The sequence below is a fragment of the Anopheles funestus genome, chromosome 3RL, assembly GCF_943734845.2.
Source record: "Anopheles funestus chromosome 3RL, idAnoFuneDA-416_04, whole genome shotgun sequence".
In the NCBI taxonomy this organism is placed as follows: domain Eukaryota; kingdom Metazoa; phylum Arthropoda; class Insecta; order Diptera; family Culicidae; genus Anopheles; species Anopheles funestus.
This window is the reverse complement of record NC_064599.1, coordinates 46,356,684-46,377,633: the sequence shown is the minus strand read 5'-3', so window position 1 is coordinate 46,377,633 and position 20,950 is coordinate 46,356,684. Positions and strand designations below refer to the sequence as shown.

Sequence of the window (20,950 nt, the reverse complement as noted above, 5' to 3'; positions counted from 1 at the left end):
TTTTAAATACAATTAAATTAAGCAATTAATTAAGGCAGAAAATACAATTAAATGTAAGAAAGAAGTTAAAGAATTTAACTTGAACGTTCTCTCTCTCTCTCTTCTTGGCTTTAACGACCTTACAGGTTACGCCGGACATTTCTGGCTTACTAGAATTATTTTACCACGTAAGCCGGATAGTCAGTCCTTGCTACGGGGGGACGGTCCGGATGGAACTCGACGTTCCGGACATGAACATTGTGTAATAAATTAAAATGTAATATGAACTTAACGAGGTGTAATAATAGAAACAATTAACGACTTGTTCGTCTTATTCGGTTTAACGGTCTGTTAGGTCATGTTTGTTTTCATTTCATGTATTAATGAACATGTGGGATGTTTTCACCGTAAGTAAACAAGATTGTAACCTATGAGTTGTACGTTATCATTAGCTTAGGAGATTGCTCAATAATTAGATTAGAAGATGTAGAATAATGTCACCAATACCTTCGATACGTAAATATGTATTCTATATTTGTCTTCTGATAATAGCCGCATTGTATCCTCTATCGTAGTCATAAAAAGACAGTGGTACATAGAAAGTGACAAAAATGTTAGAAACACAAACATTTCTCTAAAAGCAGTTAAAGCAGGCATATGAATTGAATAGGTTCATTGAAAAAAAGATGTGCTAATCATTTGAATATTTGGTTTACGCTAATGGCAAATAAAAGTGAAAATAGAAACATTTCCTATATGCAAACTACCGATTGATGATTAAACAGCTTTCGAAACTGGTTTTTCTTTAAGCACTGTTGTATTTTTTATGACACGAGTTCTAGCTAATGGTGCAAGTGGTTGAAGATGAGTAAAGCTAAAAAAAGTAGAACCTCCTTTCATTGATCAAGCTTATAAAAGGAAAAATGTTGTTCCGAATTGATAGTTTGAACAGATGGGGTTTTGTTTGATTCTTTTGAATAATTGACTGCCTGGGGAAGGTTCATCAACAGAAAAAGTTGTTCAATTCTTTTGGGTCACAGTTTCGAGTGTGGGCTTTGGTGTTTTTATATCGGCTACCTTCAATGTGTGCGTTGTGTAAGCATGTTCTCTACATTGAGGTTGTATTTTACAATGAGATATTTCAAAACAGAGGAAGAGATGGGATCCAGATGTGGTGATGACTACGTCAACAAATGTGAAGTGGGTCATATTGATAGTGTGATCTTCCGAATTTTATCCCATAAAAGCGTTCGCTAGTAAAGCGATCATGGCATTCTTGTGACAAACGGTGGAAAGACGGTTGAGTTTGAGCTTAGGGCGTGCTTTCTTTTGCTAAAAAAAAATGGGTGCACATTTCGATCGAAGTGGTTTGGGACGGTTTGTGCTGATGGCGATAATAGCATCAACGTTGGAGATGACAGTCGTTGCACAAGATGCTAGCTTTTACACAAACTTAATCACGTTTGCGATCCATAACAGGTAACGGCAGTTGTACGCAATATTATTTTGATCCCAGAAAGCCTCGTGTAAAAATAAGCTACTTTTAAAATCGTGTTTTCTATGTTGTTTGCATCTGTGTGGGCTTACAGTGAGCAAAACGTGACTACGAACGTTGTCTCGGACTTTGAGGATTTTGAAGCATTGGGCTGCAACAGTTCGGATCCGTTTGCCGTCATAGTGCACGGATGGAAAGAGAGTTGTCAAACGGAATGGCTGGTAGACATGATTGGCAATCTATCAAACGTTCGAAGCGGTTGTATCTATTGCATGAATTACAACAATTTCTCCCGCCACGATGACTATTTCGGTTTGGTGCGCCAGTTCTTACCGATATCGGAAGTGTTGGTGACGAAGCTGCACCAGTTGGAGAAGTTTGGATACGATTTCAATGATGGTTACATGTTTGGATTCAGCTACGGTGCCCATCTGGCGTTCGACTCGTTAAGAAGGTTTGGACCCGGCAAGTTAGCTGCACTGGATGGTGCGTATATGATTGATGGATATATCGTGCGGGTAAAGGCAAGTGCTGTGACATGATTTTTTGCGATCGATATTGTTTTCATAGTTTGTGAGCCAGCTGGCCCCGGTTTCGATGGAGAGCAGCAGTATCGCGAGAAAGATCCCAAAGAAGCAGCGAAAAATGTGCAGTGCATCCATACGAGCGACAACTACGGTACGCACGAACGAAAATGTCACCAAAACTGGAATCTGGGACGGTGCGGCAAATCACAGGACGCAGCCGGTCCATATCCCAAGGGCTCACATGGACTTTGTCCATACATTTACAACAGCGCGTTCAAATATGACTTTTTGGCCATGCCCAACAAACAAAACTGTGAAACGAAACGCCTTGCACCAGCATGGCCAAAGGGATTCCGGATGGGTTACTTCATGGATCGCAAAAGGTGAGAAGACATTATTTCACAACAAGCATTGATTCTCTTCTGCAGACCTTCTTAGAAAACTTTTCACTGACGAAGGGTGTTTTTTAATCATATCAATCCGGATAGAATGGATAGGTTTGGCTGATATTTTTTTATCATTGTTTGACTTATTCCGCCGTTTTGCTTTACAGCGACGTGATTGGTGATCTTTTTGCGGCCACCTCGAGGGAATACCCGTACTTCGACAATACCTTTGCTAACGAAGTCAATGAAGTTTAATTAGTTTGCGAAAGGGTATAAGACTACTGGGTGTACTCGATGCGGTTGCCGGGGAACATAACATCCGTGTCGAATTAGTACCATGAAGTACCGTGAAGAGAAGAAAGATGGTCGAATTAGTTTGTCATAATTTTTTTGTGAGTGAAGATGTTTATTACAATCCCGAACCTTTATCAACTTGTTTGTTGTCGAAAGAAGTAGAAAATAAAAATTCCTTTTCCTTTGGGTTGATTTGATTAAAATTTGATTCAGCTTGTCGTTTGGTTGTCTATCATTATGTATCCTTAAGAGGAATAATTGATTGGAAATAAAAACTTATTTTACTAAATGAGCAAAGAATTAACACCCTTTGTTATGAAACACAAATATGTATTAGATTGGTTGGGAAGTTTTTTTTTTTGATAAATATTTGTAACCTATTTATAAAAAAAATAAAAATTTAATTGTTAACTAGCATACAAATTTGGGACGAACATAAATGTTCTATCTATCTAAATCTTTCTGTTTAGGATCAATCCGTAATGGTACGGCAATTTTTTCTCCACATCCCCACAATTTGATGTTTGTTCAGACGCACCGTTTGCCTTATTACTTCCGTTGTTGAATGATGGCTGAATTTGGGTCGATTGAATTTGATCCAATTTTCACATCAACACGAAGAGGCAACTACTGTTAATTCGATACACGATAAGTTATGGTTTCCATTCAATAAAACTTTAAACGTTTTTTTCTCATCGTATAACAGAATCGGTAAAAATGAAAAAAAGTCAAATGAAAACTTTCACGTTTGTACACATGGCACAATCGAACTAGAATAATCAGACGTTTGCATCCCTTCGATGAGGAACAAAGAAGCGCACAACTACTCCGGTGCGAGAGTATGCAAGTGTTGCAGTTCTTGCCGATCGTTATCGTGTTGGAGGTTATTTATTTCGGAAATAATGTACCTTTTCGACGAGGGTAACTGTTTCCTGTTTCCGATCGCTTGTAGTTGGTATGTGAACCGGCAAGAGGATTGAATACGATGGTAGGAAGTGATTGTTAAGATTGCAGACAAAGGGACAACATGGGGGATCGCTGCTTGTAACTGAACACTTTGATTGCGGATACAACCGTGCCACAAAACAATGGTTTTATTGGCATGGGAAAATTCGCAGGTCGAAACTAACAGGACTAAACAAGTAGCGGTAACTATTTTGGGTCTATAGAACAAACAACTGTTAAGCATATCATGTTGGTATTTCGTTCGAAAATGGCTCTACGCTAGTTTTCAATTAAAATGTTATGTTATGAAATGTCTAATACTGTTATTGCAATGGACAATTGTATGCAGAAGAAATGGTTCGTTTCCTATAGCCAATACCATTAAATATCAATTTTACTATAAAATACAAAAGTCCTCCTGAGCAAAGAGACATTTAAAGCTGGCCCCGGGCGCTACTGAGCAGTTTGTGTGAGTTGGTGTGATTTCGCAATGACTTTCTGCAGCAAAAATTGAAGATGGGGGTAAACTTGTAGTTTCCCATTCCCATTTCTGAATCGCTACCACCATGTTGGGGCCTACATGTACAGGTAGGGGTGGAGATTTGCTAATAGTTTCAAGCAGAATATTTATGTACTTCTATAATAGCAGCTGAGCTCTTGTACAAACGATTTTCGCATAGAACCAGTCAAGCTAGATGGTAGGATTGAGGTGGGCAAAATGCTTAAAGTTAGCTCAGCACATTTCCTCGAAAAGATAGATGTTTAAACTTGTTGGTGCGGGTAGTAACAGGCTGGGGGAACATTCCGTACTGCAGCACCTTGAAGCTATTGAGAAACTATTAAAGACATTCCAACGGTGTTGAAACCACAGGATAAGTGGTGAGGCTTGTGGCGAGCAGATATTATACCATGTTTCAGTAAACTTCCGTCACATTCATTCGCAGCGAGTCAACAGGAGTGTGTAAGACAGTAACTTTAGAATAACTGAACGGTTTCTAGGAGAGATGAATTAAGCTGTCCTTTCAGAGTGTTGAGCTCAATTAGTCGAAAAGTGGTGTAGACGTTTTAACACGTATGAATGACCAGGGGAATTTTGTTGAATATTTGTTTATTCGTGAAGTATATAATATATTTTTTATATTATATGCAAAAAACAAATCATGTAAACGATATGTTAAGTAGTAACTCTGTCAATGGGAGTCACTTATAAATTAAAATTTTTGTGTGAAAATTATGTTATTTGTTACAGCTGGCATTTAATAGCTGGAATTGGTGCTGCATATGTGCATTATGCACAGTTAGATTACGAATTTGAATTTGAACATCGTACCATTGAAGATATCTCAAAGGACCACGTATCTAATAGATCTAGTTCAATTTCTTTATTCCATATTTAGTGACAATTGAATTGTCTGTACCTAAAAATAGTGTGCCACAATTGAATTGTTCGGTGGTTTCGTAGTCATCAATTGTGTTTCGTCTGTTGTGTTTTTTTTCTTTTCGTTGGAAATATCCCTTTTTAAATTAGCCTGAATGACGTGGACCATCTTAATTGAAATAATTTGATTGCAATGATGCAGAATGTTATATCGATGGAATACGATCTAGGAATAAGTTTTGTTCCATGCCAAAAGAAAAGCTAAAAATATACTATTGGAAGTATCCTTGTTCAGTTTCCTGCCTATCGTTCTTCCAACAGATAAAAAACGATCCCCAATATGCATTAAAAAATTTGGAACTAGTCGTAACGCCAAATGGAACAGTCGTTGTTGCAGTGTAGTGGTCTACAACCTGTGGTCCGCAGAATGTTTCTGATATTCTCGCGATTGTATATCAAGGATATGCGATTCTATGTAAAGTGTTGCCGATCCGCTAACAAATTTGTTATTTCTCTATTAATTGTCGTGTATTTCATATCCGTTTGCGCGATTCTCTAAGGTGAGCTCGTCGCATTCTATTATTAATGTTTTTTTGTGTTTGTCGATCTCCCGAACGTAATCTTCACACCAGCGCCTCATAGTGTGCGTTCCGTTAACCCATGGGATTATTCAGCATACTTGGATTCAGCAAAACAACTGACAACTGGTTCGAGCTAGCTTAAAAGTGACGTTAGTTTGTTTTTATCACATTATATGAGGTTCGTTAATCGTTGATTCGTCCTTCTCACACCTGTGATGTTGTAAGAGGTGGAACTTATCATTATCATAGAAGTCACACGGTTGTAAATTAGGTGAGTACGATGGTTGTGGAACGATATGAAATGAGTTTGTGGTGAAAAGAAAAAATGAGAAATTAACTTTTAGCAGTACAAAGCAGATTTTTCTACTTTTCGCTTGACGACCTTTTAAGATCATGCCGGCCATTTCTGGCTTATAGTCCTTACTACGGGAGGACGGTTGAGGTATGATACCCGGTTCTTTCGTGTGGAACTGGTGCCGTTTATCACATACATCACCGGACCGCACCTAACAAACAATATAATCATAACTCAAACATAAGTAGGAAACACAAACGATAGAACGCGGCGAACCCACTTGACAGAATCGCACAATCGAATATGAAAAATGCGTCAGTTGATAGCGAACGACAGATTTCGCTCATTTAGCTGATAATTTTTCGAAATGCTTTCTAGAATGCTCTCAAGAAATGTACAAACTAAGAAACGTTTTACATTGAGTCGGTACCATGTACTGTTCTCAGATTACTTTACCATTTTAGTATCCTGTAAAGAAGAGCATTCTTGACGTAAGTTACGACTAAGAAGTCTCAATGTGTAAATATGATAATTTTTCGGATTAACTAAATGTTCATACATTAGTTCTAAGTTATGTTAAGCGAAATCTACCTGGTTGTCCAGGAAAATAACGAAAAAAGTGAAGAATAATTACTCGTCTTTCCTTTGAAAGACACAGATCCAACAGGATGGAGGTAGAAAATGAACAAAAAAAGCAACGGTTGAATACAACGAGATTCCCAATTAGGCTAATCCGTTGGTAGTTTAAATGAAAAATTATACTCAATTAGTACAATAAAACGAATGGCATGAGAGCTTCTGCGAATATTAATGAACTATAAGCTTTTAGAGCGAGAAAGTGCAAATGAAAAAAGTAAACAAAATCGAAACAGAAACTGTGGCTTATAGACACAACAATGCCAGGAGGAAGAGGGCTTGAGCGTGAATGAAAAAATACAAACCTGAAATGTAACCTGGTGTAATGAATTAACAGAAGTATTAACATATTAAGACAATTTTTCGTAATTTCACCAAAGCCAAGAGAAGTTTGCTGCCCTTCGTATTTGCAAAAGTGTTGTCTTTTGTGCAAATAGAAAAGATAAGGCGGTGGAGGAAGGAACTAGAATCTTATAAAACATTTGCATATTTTTGCATATTTATTCGTCCTGCTTTCACCTTTTACGATCATTTTTCCATCATATCATACTTCTTGTGTTTGCAAACAAATTACGTTATGTTTCATGTTTCAAATTCCATGTTTTACGTTGGTTTGAATTTGCTAATTTATCTATCGTTGTTAATTTGAATTTAATGTACATGTATTTTGTTGTTAGTTCATATTTGACGATTATCGTCAAAAAGATAGCATGCATTTGGTGCGTGCGTTTTGTTTTTTTTTTCAATATATCGACATACTATATAGCCGATGCATTCTTATCTGCAATCTGCAATAATCGCTTTACGCATGAATAAAAGATTATGTTAAATTATTTCTGTAACAAAAACAATGATATAACTATTTTAACATACTATGTACACGCAATGCTTACCCTTTTTACATATGTTTCTGTTGCTTCCTGTGTTAAAGTCAGCTCGTGTGGAAAGTGTTGATACATTAAGTAGTATTGCGATGTTACCGTTTGGCTGTTTGGTACGATTTTACTTTCCTGGTTTCTATAAAAATATGACTAAGGTTTGTTTTCATTGGTTATCTTTCTTTAGCATGACGTATCATTTATAGAGTTTAGGTAAGCATGGTATGCTTTAAGGGTTAAACCGTTCAGTAATTTGCCGCTGCGTTTGAAATATATTTCTATTATTCCATTAGTAATCGGTGTTGTTTTCCATTCTATTTCAACTATCCCGATCACCGTTTCGAATTTGCAACATAATGTAGTATAAAATGTAACAAAAGCAGGCAAATAAATGTATAATGGGTAGGTTAGTTTTGTAACAATTTTCATAGTTGTTATCTTTCGTTATGTATCCGTTATTTGTTGCCTAATGTTAGAAATTGTATAGAATGTCGTATTTAAGTACATCAAATTCTTTTAATGATGCCATATTTTTAATCCGTGTAGAGCTGGTTACAGCTTTACCATGAAGGGTTAATATGCCCTATGATCGCATGCCTCCATGATATGTAATGAAAATTATGGTAATTTCTTCTGCTATCTTCTCATGTTGTTTCAGACGCGTTACTATTTTAACAAGTTCTAACACAGAAACGGAATCATTTACAGAAACGAGTTAAAAACAAATAACAATAGTACACGAACCTAGTAGTCAACCCATTGCTCTACAAACTATTTAAAACATTTTTTTAATGCATCCGAACTACCTTTCTTGTTAATAATCCTAATCCTACGGGTCGATGCATTAGATGTAAGAAATGCATATTATGTTTATGTGCAGATTTGAAGGATTTTAAGAGTGCATCACATACACATGTACATGGACAGGTTAAGGAATCGGAACCATCGTGGAAAGGTGGTTCATTATCCTGTGTTACTACGATAAAGCCGACTATTATCTTCCAACAGATAGTTTGAGCAGCAGGAAGAAGAGACTCCTGATAACAAGCCATAGATCCACGGCTTGTAGAATGATTGGAAAGGCACACGATCGCTGATAGATGCCGAACGGATTGGCGGTGCCTGCAAGAAAGGAATGGATAAAGATAGTAATGTTAAATTTTTGTTTTGCAGAAACCGTTACGTAGCATAGCGGAAGTGTTGGGTTTGGTTGAATATTCATATTGAACCGTGAAAGTAGTTTTCTTTATAATGTTTTTAAACACACAACAAGAAACACATATTACATTTAACTTGAAGATGAAACAAAACATTGAACGTTGAGAAGTATGCCATATATTTAACAATAAATTGTATCAAAAAGCTTTTGCGAAAATTGCGTAATTAATCACACCAATGATAGTTGAGCTACTTCTTACACTGCTAGTACTTATACATTGGGATGGCGTAGGCTCATAAAACTGCCACATCATTCAATTAACTGAACCACCACGCGTCCTTTTAACGATGGGGAATCAACGTGGCATGTAACTCCCCTAAGAGCAATATTTTTTCACTATAACGCTTAACATGTCTCGTGCGAGTTTTCCATACTTTTGATCTTTGCCGAGCTTCTTATTTCGGTTTTCCGGTCGGCTTAGCTTAGAATTGGGAGGCATGAGATTAATTCCGAAAAATAAAGCAAATTTTCACTTATGCGTGGCACGAGAACGTTCCCTGGGGTGTATTACTTCGTTATGGTGTGAGGCAACGTTTCGTGAGCATAGTATATTCATCAATTGGATAGATTCAATCGGATATTTGGTTGTGAAACCAAACCATACAGTGTAAAAGTGTGTGCTTAGAATTATTTAGAAATTATCGTTTTCTTACTTTAATATAATTTAAGGCACAATTCGGATGTTTCAACTATCTGAAAACTTACAAATCTTGCATATAATAATAAAAGTTTTGTTATATTCCAGTTTTTTTGGGTTGAGCCAACATGTCTGTTATTCTATCTTATTCAATTATAATCTTAGTAAAATTTAGTGGTAAATGTAGTAAAACTCGAAATCCCTCCACTATTAATGATACATTGTGCGATTATACGATATGCGTATTGCATTCTTCGATTGCAAAAAGATACCTTTTTGCATCAGTGATGAAACGATTATGAAAAAAAATCAATGTCATTGGAAATGTGATAGATGTTGTATGTATGATCATAACCTGCTGCAAATAGATCTCGGATGTTCACGATTGGCTATACCATTTAGAGCCGGCGATGGTAGTTGCTAATCACTTTTTACAAAAAAGCCGCGAAAATAATGGTTCAAGCGGAAGAGAAAATCGTCTATCCTCTTCGACAAATCAAACACGATTACGAGGTCGCACTTCCGGTGAAGATTTTGGTACAATGTGACTGTGTTGCGATGAGGAAATTAAATAAGTTTTTAGTAAAGGGATTATAAGGATCGTCAGCATGGTTGAATGCTTCTTCGTTTGTAGTAAGTGCGTAAAAAGTGAACCGCTTTTGGGATTATACCCCTTTTTATCGGCTTTGATGGGTTGTGGATCGAATGTTTGCTTGGAAAAGGGTGGCAATGGGTTTATGTAAAACGGAGCAGCAAGCGAAGCAATAAAGCCAACCCGCCCATTCCGTTTTGGGCTGTCAAATATTAGCTAGAAGGCTCTAGGGAGTCTAGGGACGGTTGGGAGCGGGTTTGCCAACTGTTCTTGGTTTGTTAAATGGGTGAGTAAACTTCAAATGGAAATCGGTACTAACCGCACCATTCACGGTTTGACCGGGTCTTGCATTTGTCGAAGGCATCGAAATTTATCGGTGTCGGTTTGAAAGGGACATATTTAGGACGAATAGACGAAGGTGCATGTGACTTATGGTCAATGTCATTGACATTTCGATTTTTTACTCCATATCAACATTTGGGATACGGATTCACAAGTACGTGAATCGATAGTAGATGGGGTGATGGCGAAAAGAGAAAAACAAATCAATAAAAAAAAGAACAAATGGATTATGTGCAATCGTAACTCATCTCCGGGTTAACGATAACAGTAAAGTCATGTTGTGTGTTGCGTCGTAAACGATCGCAGCGAAAAAATAAAACGAGTACTGCTTAAACCGAGCGAAACAAAGCCAATCATGTACGGAACAATAAAAGGAAGTATTGATACCGTAACGATGATACGGTCACCATTATAGGAATCAACATAAAGGTGCTATTCGTAGGTATGATGTATAGTCAGAAGCGTGGTGAATTCCGATACCAATGCAAGTGTGGTAATGCAGTACATTCATAAAAGCGTATCGAAGGACCAGAGAGATTTCACCGCAAAAGATGTGCGCAAAAGTTAATGGTCCAACTGATACATTTTCCCTTTGAAATACATGACAAGAACGGAGAACAGATGTTTGCAAAATGGTCGGAGTACACATTCGTGCCAAATTGAAATTGTAATTGTAGATTTTTTCGAAACAAAATTAGTGCAAAAAGGTACTTTTATTCGTAGTACATGATAGTTTAAAGCTTATCGTACTGTTACTAGTCGTCCTCGCCATGTCTTGCAATTCATGGTTGTATGGATCTGTTCAGCAATAGATCGAAATTAATGATGCATGTTAAAAGCTTCCCATGGAAGTACCCAATAGGTAATATATCAATCTATTTAGGCGATCTTCCTGTTAGCGTATCTCTGGTACATTCTACACACAGCTACATAGGACAGTGTGAGCGTCTCTGTTACGACCACATCAACGATGGCCATTTGCTGCGGAATGCCGGTCCCACAGCAACATCACGCAGATCGATAATGATATGAAATCCGGTCGAATGCCAAATCCGTCGGTAAATTAAGCTTTATTTGCCCTTTTCCGCTAGTAAAAAACGGATGTGGTAGGATGAAAAAAGCGAATAAAATCCGATCGATGCGGACTGACTTGACACTGTTGCTGTCCGACGTTGCTTATTGGTTTCGGAAACCAAGCTGGGTCGATCGATCTGCCTGGTTTGCATTACCACCCACCGAGAGAGTGTCGAATGTAAATTGACTTTAGTTCTCCAGGGTCCAGTATAGAGGGTCGAGAGCGGGAAGTTTTCGGCGGAGCGGTTGAATCAGACGGGAGCATCTAGTGAATACTTACCGTTGAGCACATGCACGGAGATGGAATAGTGTTGGTTTGGTCCTATCGAACACGTATAGCTGCCGGAGTCTTGCCGATTGACCTTCGCTACAAAGAGCGTTGAGTTGGCTCCTATACTTGTTAAATTCGTTTTTACACTGAAAATACATAAAATATATACGCTTATATTAATTTATATTATCATTAAGCGAATGGATCACTAATGTAGAGAAGCAATCAAGCATGAAGGAGCAAATCTTATAAAGAAAAGATGGGTATGTTGTACCAGTTGCTTTAAATGTCATATTTTTAGAAAGAAAATATTAAATTGTTCTAGGCATGTGGGCTCTAGGCATTTAATGAATCCTTTCGCAGACCTTAAGTAAGGTCGATGTCTGTTTCATTAAGATTTAATTGTTTTTGGGGTTTCAAGAGCGATGGTCTGAGTGCTCATTAGGGATTTTATGAATAAATAACGACTTAACAACTGATTTTATTTTAGTAGCAACTATTTGAAGCACAACCATTCGCTGCCTGTTCCAAATTGACCACCCTGCTGTTTTTTTTTTCTCCGGAGCAGATTTCAAAGGCAATCGCGAATGAAAGGAAGGTTAAAATCGTTGATGCATGTGATGATGGAATGCCAGATAGCTTTCAAGCTGGTTCCGGTTTTCTAGCTACTGGGTTTTGGGTTATCTTCGTTTGACAGAATTTTTCCACAAAAAAAACCTTGTTAAAAGTCGTCGTTCCAGAGATGACATTTTCATGGTTTTCTGCACACGGCGCTTTCGATAGTGATGTACTCGGAGATTTCATCGCAGCGTTATTTTCAGATTCGAACCGTTCTTAAGTGGCGCGCAATCATACCGATAGTCGACAGATAATATAGTACGCATAGAGCAAAAATAAATGGTTCTCCGTTTCAGACTTCTGGTCATTGCCTGACAGCAACAGATCACATTGTCCTTTGAATGGAATCGGTTTGATTAACCGTAACTGATGGTTGATGGATAAGAGGAAATATTTTTTATGCTGCTTCGTTTGGTTGATAAATATCTACGCAGTACGATCTTGATGTTTGAGCTGAAAAGATGAATTTATTTCTAAAATTACTACAATTGCCATTACGACTTTATTATTGACGTATTAATCATAAATTTAAAAGCAAGATTTTTAGATGCAACATTAAAAAAAAAAGTTAGAACAAGGATGATCCTTATTTAAATTTTATGAAAAGTTAAATTCAGTTACAACATTAGTACCAATGCAATCAGTAACGTTAAATGAGGTCTGTCTTTTGTTGTAATGTACCTATCTTTAAGTAAAAAAAAGGTATTATTTTGAATAAAGCAATAATGTTATTTAAAGTTGTAGGAAAAATGATCATAAACAAAGTGTTTCGCGTTCCACTAGCCACACTGTACTATAATGATATCTCATTTGCCTAAGTGTTGGAGCTCATTGTGTTTTGATGGAAGGGAATGGTTTTTTGGTGGATTTACTGATATTGCTTCTGTATCGCTATTACGAGTGCTTCACGAGAACATTCCTCAGATGAGACTCATAATTGACCCATTAAATGGAAACAGAAGAAACCGGAGGCAAGACAGTTGCTGATTGTAGTATTCTCTTTGTGCCGTTCTTGTTTACAGGTGCTTGCAATTGAGTGAAGCAGCAAACCATAAATGAACCATTTCGCGGGTGTACGAGTTGTGGCCGAAATCTGATCCACTGATCGTAAACAATCGACGTGACTTCTGGATGAATGGTGTTTGAAGGTACATGCAAGTGGAGAATTAAGCCAGGGAAGAAGAAGACGATGACGCTTACCTGATACCGCCTCGCGTTGTATCGTGATTGAGAATGTTTTCGTTGTGTATCCAGTAAACGACTGACCGTAACATCGAGATGTGTCGGATTTTGCACATCAGCTTTATCGTCGAGCCAACCTCATAGTACTTATCGTATAGTGGGGCACCTTCTTCGTCCACGATGGCCACTTCGGGTGCTACGTTGGGGTAGAACAGTAAGAATAGTCCAATGCAGGAAACGGCATGAGGAAACAGGTGAGAAAAAGGGAAAGAAAGTTATAAATATATGGTTCTTCCGTTGTTTCTTGGGCTGTTATATTCGCTTGGGAATGGATGGTACGACTCGCTTGAGATTTGTGCGTGCTTAGATAATGGCGAAATTGCACCTTCGTTTGATGTAGGGTAGAAGGGTAGAGCTTCCGATTCACAGGTTCAGAAATGCTCCATGGTAACACAGTTTGTGTGCTGATACCTCAGTGAAAGCTTAAGGTAAAATCGACATGGAAATGGCACCATAAACAGTTTACAATCCCTACAGGCCTTGCGTTCGCAAGCTGAAGTCTTGGTGGATATAAAACAAACAAACTTGTGTTTTGCTCTATTTACTGTCATTCAGCTGCTACTGTAGCTGTAGACTCTTCATATTTCGTTATGCAGACGGTATTTATTCAGGAATGTACTGATAGCGTACATTTCGTCAGATTTTTGCTATATGCGATGAATATTAAAAGCTTTAATTTTTTTTTAATTTATGAATTGTTGAAGGGGAAATCTGTAAATGTTCACATTATGCATATTTTTTCGTTTTGGAAAAAAAAACATTTCGGTTTTCGTGATGATGAAATTTTGTGTTTTTTGTGATGACTTAAACCATTTTCTCTCAGGCCGGATAAAACATACTGACTTTTAATGCATACTATAACTACATAACTTATATATGTAACTTATATATGACAGTAGTAAGTAACTAAAGTTACATCGACGCTGAAATGGCAAGTGCTCATGCAATATTGTGAATGGGTTAAGGCGTTACATTATCTATGGTGGAGACGCCTAGTATTTTTAATCGTTTCATTCTGATATTCAGGTCTATTGTACCTTCCAATATTTTTTAATATTCGCTTTGAGGCTTAGCGGCACTACAACTTCAACAGGTCTTGGCCTGTCATTACCGGCTTTTCTTGACTTTATTTTCCCGTAACAAAATAGTCAGTCCTGCGTAAAGGGATTTGGCTTGGATGGGATTTGAGGAGGTGGGTGGGGGGGAGTGGGTGGTGGGTAGTTACGTATACAATTAAGGAATCAAGAGTGTGACAAGTCTGTCTAAAAACAATCACAAACGGTATTGAATTCACGGCACATTACGAGGAACGGATCAGAGGCGCTAAAACGCGTTCCCCTACATGAAGCAGCGATCTAGCACGGCGCAATGTAGATGTCAATTGCCGAGAGCAGCACCAGGGAGTCAATTCGATTGTCAAGTAGCCAGGCCAAGTAACGCGCACCGTCCATTGTAGTCTACCTGCACACTCCAGCAAAGCAGCGCAAACCGTGTAAATTTGAGCTGGATGGGCTCCAGGCGCGCCAGCGAGCGTGCCGATGTGGACCACCACACCACGGTTGCGTATGCTACAACGGACCGAACAAAAGAGCAGTACAAAATTTTAACGGCGATCGCGTCGGTAAGATCGCGCGCCAAGTAGCTGATTACCCTTAGTGACGATGTTTTCTAGCTGCTCGTGGAAGCTCAACTTTATCGTCAAGGAGCACCCTAGATCTCTGACGCACATGTCAGAACAAAGCTTTTTTCTAGCTGGTCTTAGACAGGAAAGGTCATGCTTCCGAATGCTAATACAAAATTATATATATAAAAAAAACAATGAAATCAGATAAGTTTAGTTGTTTGAGGCTATAAACAAAAAAATAAAAAGATAAAAAAATAATACAAATGTTTACTTGAGCTTTGACAATTCTTCTATGTATTTATTATTCAGTTATGTGCGTTTGTTATGCTTTGTGGCCAGGATTTTTAAAACATTTTCTTAATATGAATGTAATTATTTACTTTGTTCCATCTTTCGGGTACATCGAGGATTCCTTTTCGGAAAAATGGTATGTCTTTCGACCCAACCCAATTATCCAACCAATTCTGGATCTGTTCGTACGACGAGAACTGCTGGTCGGCCAACCCATGTGTCATGGGTCGGAATAGATAAAAAATCGAAATGTGGTGTATACGGCGGGTATGGTAGAACATCGCATCTGAGGGTATAGGGGGAGTTTTTACATTTCGTAATAGATGATTTACCGAGAATAGATGATGGGACCGAGCTGGTCGCACCAAATACTTAACCTTCCTTCCTTCCTTCCGTCGGGTATGCGCCCTTCACGAAGAAATCACCGATTCGAAAGCGTCGAAACCACTCCGAACACCTTGTTTTGTTTAAAGCAGCATCTACTTAAACATTCACTAGTTCTCGATGCGCGTCGACCATTGTTTTCTTACGAACAGAAACAGCAACAACCGCATATGGCACTTACTCGGCACAAAATCAGACATTTTCAAGAAATAAGAACTAAGTTTGATGTAGGACGTTATGAAAGCCTCAAAATCGTGGCACAGTTCTGCTAGCCCCATCGATTTCAAAACGGCCGTTGTTTACTGGCAGAGCTAAAATAAACTTTGACACATCTCATATATTCCAATGAGTTTTATTGGTAAACATTGCTTAGAACATCTATATGCATCTCACTCACAATATGCATGAATACATAGATAATTTGCTTAATGGATAATTATAATTTGTCACCTTTGTAATAACCATTAGAGCAAAATTAAATCGATGATGATAAAATAAATTAATTCAAAGTTATATTTCAAATCTTTGATTGCTATTCCTCAAAAGTGGATCTCCAAAGCTGCACTCTATTGTCATTCTTTATGTCAAACGGCTACGTCTTGAGGGATTCGATGATGATGATATTACCCGTTAGCAATTTCACGCGCAATTCTGCTCGATGTTTTGACAGATACCGTCTCCAAACATTAGCTTTCTAATTTAAAGTATTCTCTATCATTCTTCTATCATTTGTCGTATTCTCGTTCCGTAAGGATATTAGATATATGACACTGTCTGGCTGTTAGAAGCGAAATAAATTTAAAAAAAAATCTAAAATATTTTTTTCATTGTCATTATGACCTGTTTCCTTGGATCGGTTTAGCAGCTATAGGTAGAGGGGTAGAATGGATTATTATTGGTTCTATAGGAATATAACATTAAATTTTTACTGTACACTTGTATTTGATATACATATGAAACGTGAGACATATTTGAGAACAGTTGTATGTTAGTAAGCAGATTGAAACTCTAGTGTGAAGGTGTTTTACAGGGCAATGTTGTCAAGTATTTAATTACACCTCCAATATGAAAGCATTTCAAAAGAAAGAGCGTTAATTGGTTTCAGGATGTAAGCCTGCCAGGTGTAATTGTTGTTGAAGCATAGCATAATAATGCTCATGTAGAAAAGGACCACCGTCGGATACAGGAATATGATGAAGTGTGAGCCCGCACCATGTGCGTAAAATCTTGGTGCAATGAGGTGGCAAACTAACAAAGGACCGTGTTCCTAACTTTTCGCACGCTCTAGGGACAAATGCACTTAGAACGGAAGCAAGTTTCCATGGACGGGCATATGTGTGTTATCGAGTGCCGTTAATGTTGGGAGCAGTGCCATCCGATTGACAAACCCCGTTGCGAAGCCACACGGAAGTTCGTGCACCGCGGGGGATTAGTATGTAAATTTATGCACTTCACACAATAGCAGGCTCCGATGCTTGGTGCCTTCTTCAAGAGGAACCAAGTGAGCTTGAGCGACAGTAAGGAAACCTGCTTAGATGGTTATTTATGGATGGCACAAGAGAAATAAACCAAGCCAGTAGAAAATTTAACAGCCCGTTTTTTGTAGGAAACTTGTGGACGAGCTGATGATGATGAGCGAATAAAAATGAGTTCATAATAGAAAGTTTTATAACCATGATTGCGCATGAAGGAAATTTGTTGGGCACCAGTATCTCGTACATCATCGTCACGTTTACGATCGACGACATGGTTGGAAAGTAAAAGTATGATCTTATGATTAGAAGAGTGTTTCAGTTCCAATTCAAACACAAAATAAAATGTTGTGTGTAATTTCTATAAAGTATTGTAGCTCACTATTCTAAGGGTAAAGCTAGTTGCTTAATATTCGTAAGTTGCTATAATAAACTCTCATTTATGTCAAAGTTTATTATGGATATTAGAGTTATTTACCATACTTGTTCTTGTAAATTATTGCTCGCCGCGACTTCCACCGCATTTATGAAAATGTCATCAGAGAAGTACTTGCCTAATCCATCACTTTCTATGCATTAGGCGTTTCTAACTATCTAAAGTAAATATTATCTAAAAGTTCACCGATGACATTCGCAATATTTTTGCTTTTCTTCATAAGCTTCGTACAAAGGCAGCAATTATTTAGTGAAAAAAAATGTTCCGGAAAGGCATGCGAAAGTTTCATCACTTGATTAATGAGATTAGCATGAGAATGATTGTAGATTCGAGCGGCCGTATTCGAATACGTTATCATAACGAAACATGTGGAAGTGCATAATCAGGAATACGGCGGAATTCATTTCAATCCATTCTGAGCCGTGGTGGGTGGATTGGGTTTTCTCGTTTATTCGGTTCGATCCGTGCTATGCGAGTTGTAATTATTAATGTGATCAATGCATGAAACTTTTCGCATTGTAATAGTGTAACCAACTCATTTGCCACTCACACCGAATCGACTTTATCGACCGATATCATCTTACGTAAGGCAAACGGCACTAGTGGCTTCTCGATGTTGCGATAGATAAAAACATTTTCCCGAGGATGGTCGACTATTTTCGCAGAATTCATAATTATTTGACATGTCCGATATATTGTTTGAGGTTCCATTTTTTGAAATTCAAGTTGTGCGCACTCGTCAACAACATGGTGTGAAATATAACATAATCTAATAAGCATGATGTCTTTTGGGAATTGAAAGCGCCAAAAAAAACTGAAGTAAAGTGATTTTAAGAAATAATCTGACGGTCGAACGAAGCATCGAAGCATCAAACCAGAATAGCCCTCATGTACAGCACAAGAGAGTATTGCTAAAAGAAAATAAATGGTTTGCAATAAATTTGATTTAGCAAGTGTACAAGCATTCCACAAATCAAGTTTGGCTTGGAGGCGACTCGAACGAAGGTACTACATATCGATGGTGTATCGGGTTTCATGTGTTGTGGGTGTTTGTTATGTTTGTTTATCGTAGTGCAGGATGGCTGGAAGCAATGCTAAACTTAAGATGCAACGGTAGGGACGGATAAACTCTGGAATCGGAACAAATATCTTTAAGCGGGCATGTGAGCCGAGGCAAGTGTACACCGAGTGAATCGACGTTACTTTAGCTTGATTTGTTGTTTTTCTGGTTTCCATACACTTGCCTTTCCTTACTTGCCTTACCATTTTCTGGGTCGTTAGTTGACTGCAAAATGGGAGCTGATAGCTTCCTTCCGGTATTTTTTTGTTTTTGTTTTACGTTCGGCTATTCCGACAAGACAAAAAGGGCCTCCAGCGCACGTTGCCCATCGCTTAAGAAAACCTTGAAACTAAGGCGTTGACGGTCTCCAGACGCCAGCAACTAGGACAATCAATGGATGAAAGAAGCTTAGGAGGTTGGCTATTACTAGAGTAGGTATCCATCTGGCAGAAATAGTTTGCCACTCTTTCATCATTTCCCGTGCATCGTCTTTTCTAGTGCACGAACCGAAAGAAGAGCAGCTAGGAGTTTTCTGAAGGGTTTAGATGAGATTTAAAAGTTAAGATGATGGGATGGAGCGTTCTTCGTACGGCTCTCGGCCGGGACGAGCGAGACTTTACGAGCAGTGAATGAGTGTCCGGAAGCTGCGGACAGTTTCTTGAGTGTCGAAGTAAACACGAGGGACGCGGTGATATATAGCAAGATTTGTGGGGTTTACAAAAGGCAGGAAGAAAGTGTTTATATGCCGTGTACCGGTAGGGTCAATCGTGATCATGTTGATCCCCGGCTGGGGATGTGTTTTTCTTGTTATTCGTTGAAATATTACATGTGTAGTGGAGATGGAAATCGTATGCGAAAACAAGGTTCGGCAAACCGTAGACAAGAAATGGTCGGAAAATTGAATGAAGCGTAACAGTGGGTGACGATATTTTAGTCGAAAGCAGTTAAACGAGGGCAAGCTGGCAGAGATGGTAGAAAACACAGCATCAGAGAAATGTATTTTTCCAGGGAGCATTTTACAGGAGGCAAAATAAAAGAATTACGTTGGCTTGATGAAATAATCTTCATGATTACAAGGGCTTACACATTTCATAGCTAAGGATGAAGAAAAGTTTAAGTTGAAAAGAACATTTTGCCAGCATGACCTATTTTACCATGTAACGAAGTGTAAGTTAAGTTTGTTAAAAAATGTGGGTTGTTCCAACTGAACTGATGGTCATTTTAGATATTGTTAACTTAGTGTTTGGACTACTTGTATGTCGTTTTGGGGTGAACTTGCGAACCTATTGCAGAAATTAATGACCCAAAAGAGGAGCCAAACCGTCGGATTTCATTCAGTTGGTGTGATCAGTTCTTCAAAAACTTTATGATTCTAGTGCGCTATATAGCAAACCTTGGGTAAAAACATGCTCTAAAGTGTTCGTTCGTGGTGGGTACGTTAACAAAAAAAAAAGTGTTCGTTCGTTAAAATTTTGGAATTTTGGGTAAATGGTTTGGTTTTTTACGTAAGTAAATAAAAGGTCAATTGACATGCGAAAAGCACGTGAAGCAAATCTTAAAATTAATCAAGACTATACCGTTTCTTTTGGACCATTTTTTCTATATTGGTAAAAATCATAAAAATCTCAATATTTGATTGTAGAGTTATTTAAAAAAAAAACAATGGTGTGTTGATGGTTTCGGATGAAATTTGCGAAATTATCGTAGATTGAAAATAAGCCTCTATAATAGGCAACACAAACATCCTTGACATGCAATTGTGCTAGTCGTTTGAACATGTTTTCTTATTTTATCACGGATGAAAAACGATGGGCGGTCGTAAAAATTTGAGAGGGCTATAAAAATCGATTGCATCCATAAAAGCATATTTTATGGCTTTTCTACAGTAGTGATTTTTTTTGTAGTGTGGAATTTGTTAAAATTGATTTTATTGAACGGAAGGTAGAGAAACGAAATGCAAACAAAAAGATTGCGACGAATGTTGACTGTTACATGCTGGTAACTAAAATTACAATTCAATTTTTAGCCAACGTCATGATAATACGTGAAACATATTTGGAGTTATTGTACAAGAACACCACCTAAATACATTTGATTTGTTTTATGACATTTTCTTTGCATTTGGATGCTTTGAGAGAGAGCTAATTAAGTTTAAAGATTCAAAAGAAATGCAGAAAATTGCAATGCAATTATTATAAAGCACAAAGTGAAGTAAGTTGTATCTAAATATATAACATTTGTTCCTAATTTGTTCCGTAACCATTTAGCAGCACATTCCGCTACTCTGGGTGTAT

The 20,950-nt window shown here is 37.9% G+C and overlaps 2 protein-coding genes across 6 annotated transcripts in view; one reads left to right on the top strand and one right to left on the bottom strand.

Moving 5' to 3' along the window:
* The first annotated feature begins 1,189 nt into the window (after positions 1-1,189).
* Positions 1,190-2,884, top strand: LOC125768090 (pancreatic lipase-related protein 2-like). The gene is made up of 4 exons (XM_049435304.1): positions 1,190-1,458; positions 1,569-1,960; positions 2,045-2,384; positions 2,555-2,884. The coding sequence occupies exons 1-4, from the start codon at positions 1,322-1,324 to the stop codon at positions 2,640-2,642; spliced, it is 957 nt and encodes a 318-aa protein (XP_049291261.1). The 5' UTR covers positions 1,190-1,321; the 3' UTR covers positions 2,643-2,884.
* Positions 2,885-3,070: 186 nt separating this feature from the next.
* The window catches only part of LOC125768081 (uncharacterized), a 71,889-nt gene continuing 54,009 nt past the window's right edge, over positions 3,071-20,950 (bottom strand). For all 5 annotated transcript variants that reach the window (XM_049435276.1, XM_049435274.1, XM_049435273.1 and 2 more), the window contains 3 exons: positions 13,348-13,525; positions 11,539-11,675; positions 3,071-8,516 (listed from right to left, as the gene is read on the bottom strand). In XM_049435276.1, coding sequence (XP_049291233.1) covers positions 8,389-8,516; positions 11,539-11,675; positions 13,348-13,525 — 443 coding nt within the window. In that variant the 3' untranslated portion in view covers positions 3,071-8,388. The remainder of the gene's footprint in view (positions 8,517-11,538; positions 11,676-13,347; positions 13,526-20,950) is intronic.

Excerpts from the sequence above, each read along its gene's own strand:
- LOC125768090 (XM_049435304.1), top strand. The coding sequence starts at position 1,322 with ATGGGTGCACATTTCGATCGAAGTGGTTTGGGACGGTTTGTGCTGATG. Across the intron at positions 1,459-1,568 it reads ACGTTTGCGATCCATAACAG|TGAGCAAAACGTGACTACGA; the intron begins GTAACGGCAGTT and ends GTGGGCTTACAG. Across the intron at positions 2,385-2,554 it reads TACTTCATGGATCGCAAAAG|CGACGTGATTGGTGATCTTT; the intron begins GTGAGAAGACAT and ends TTTGCTTTACAG.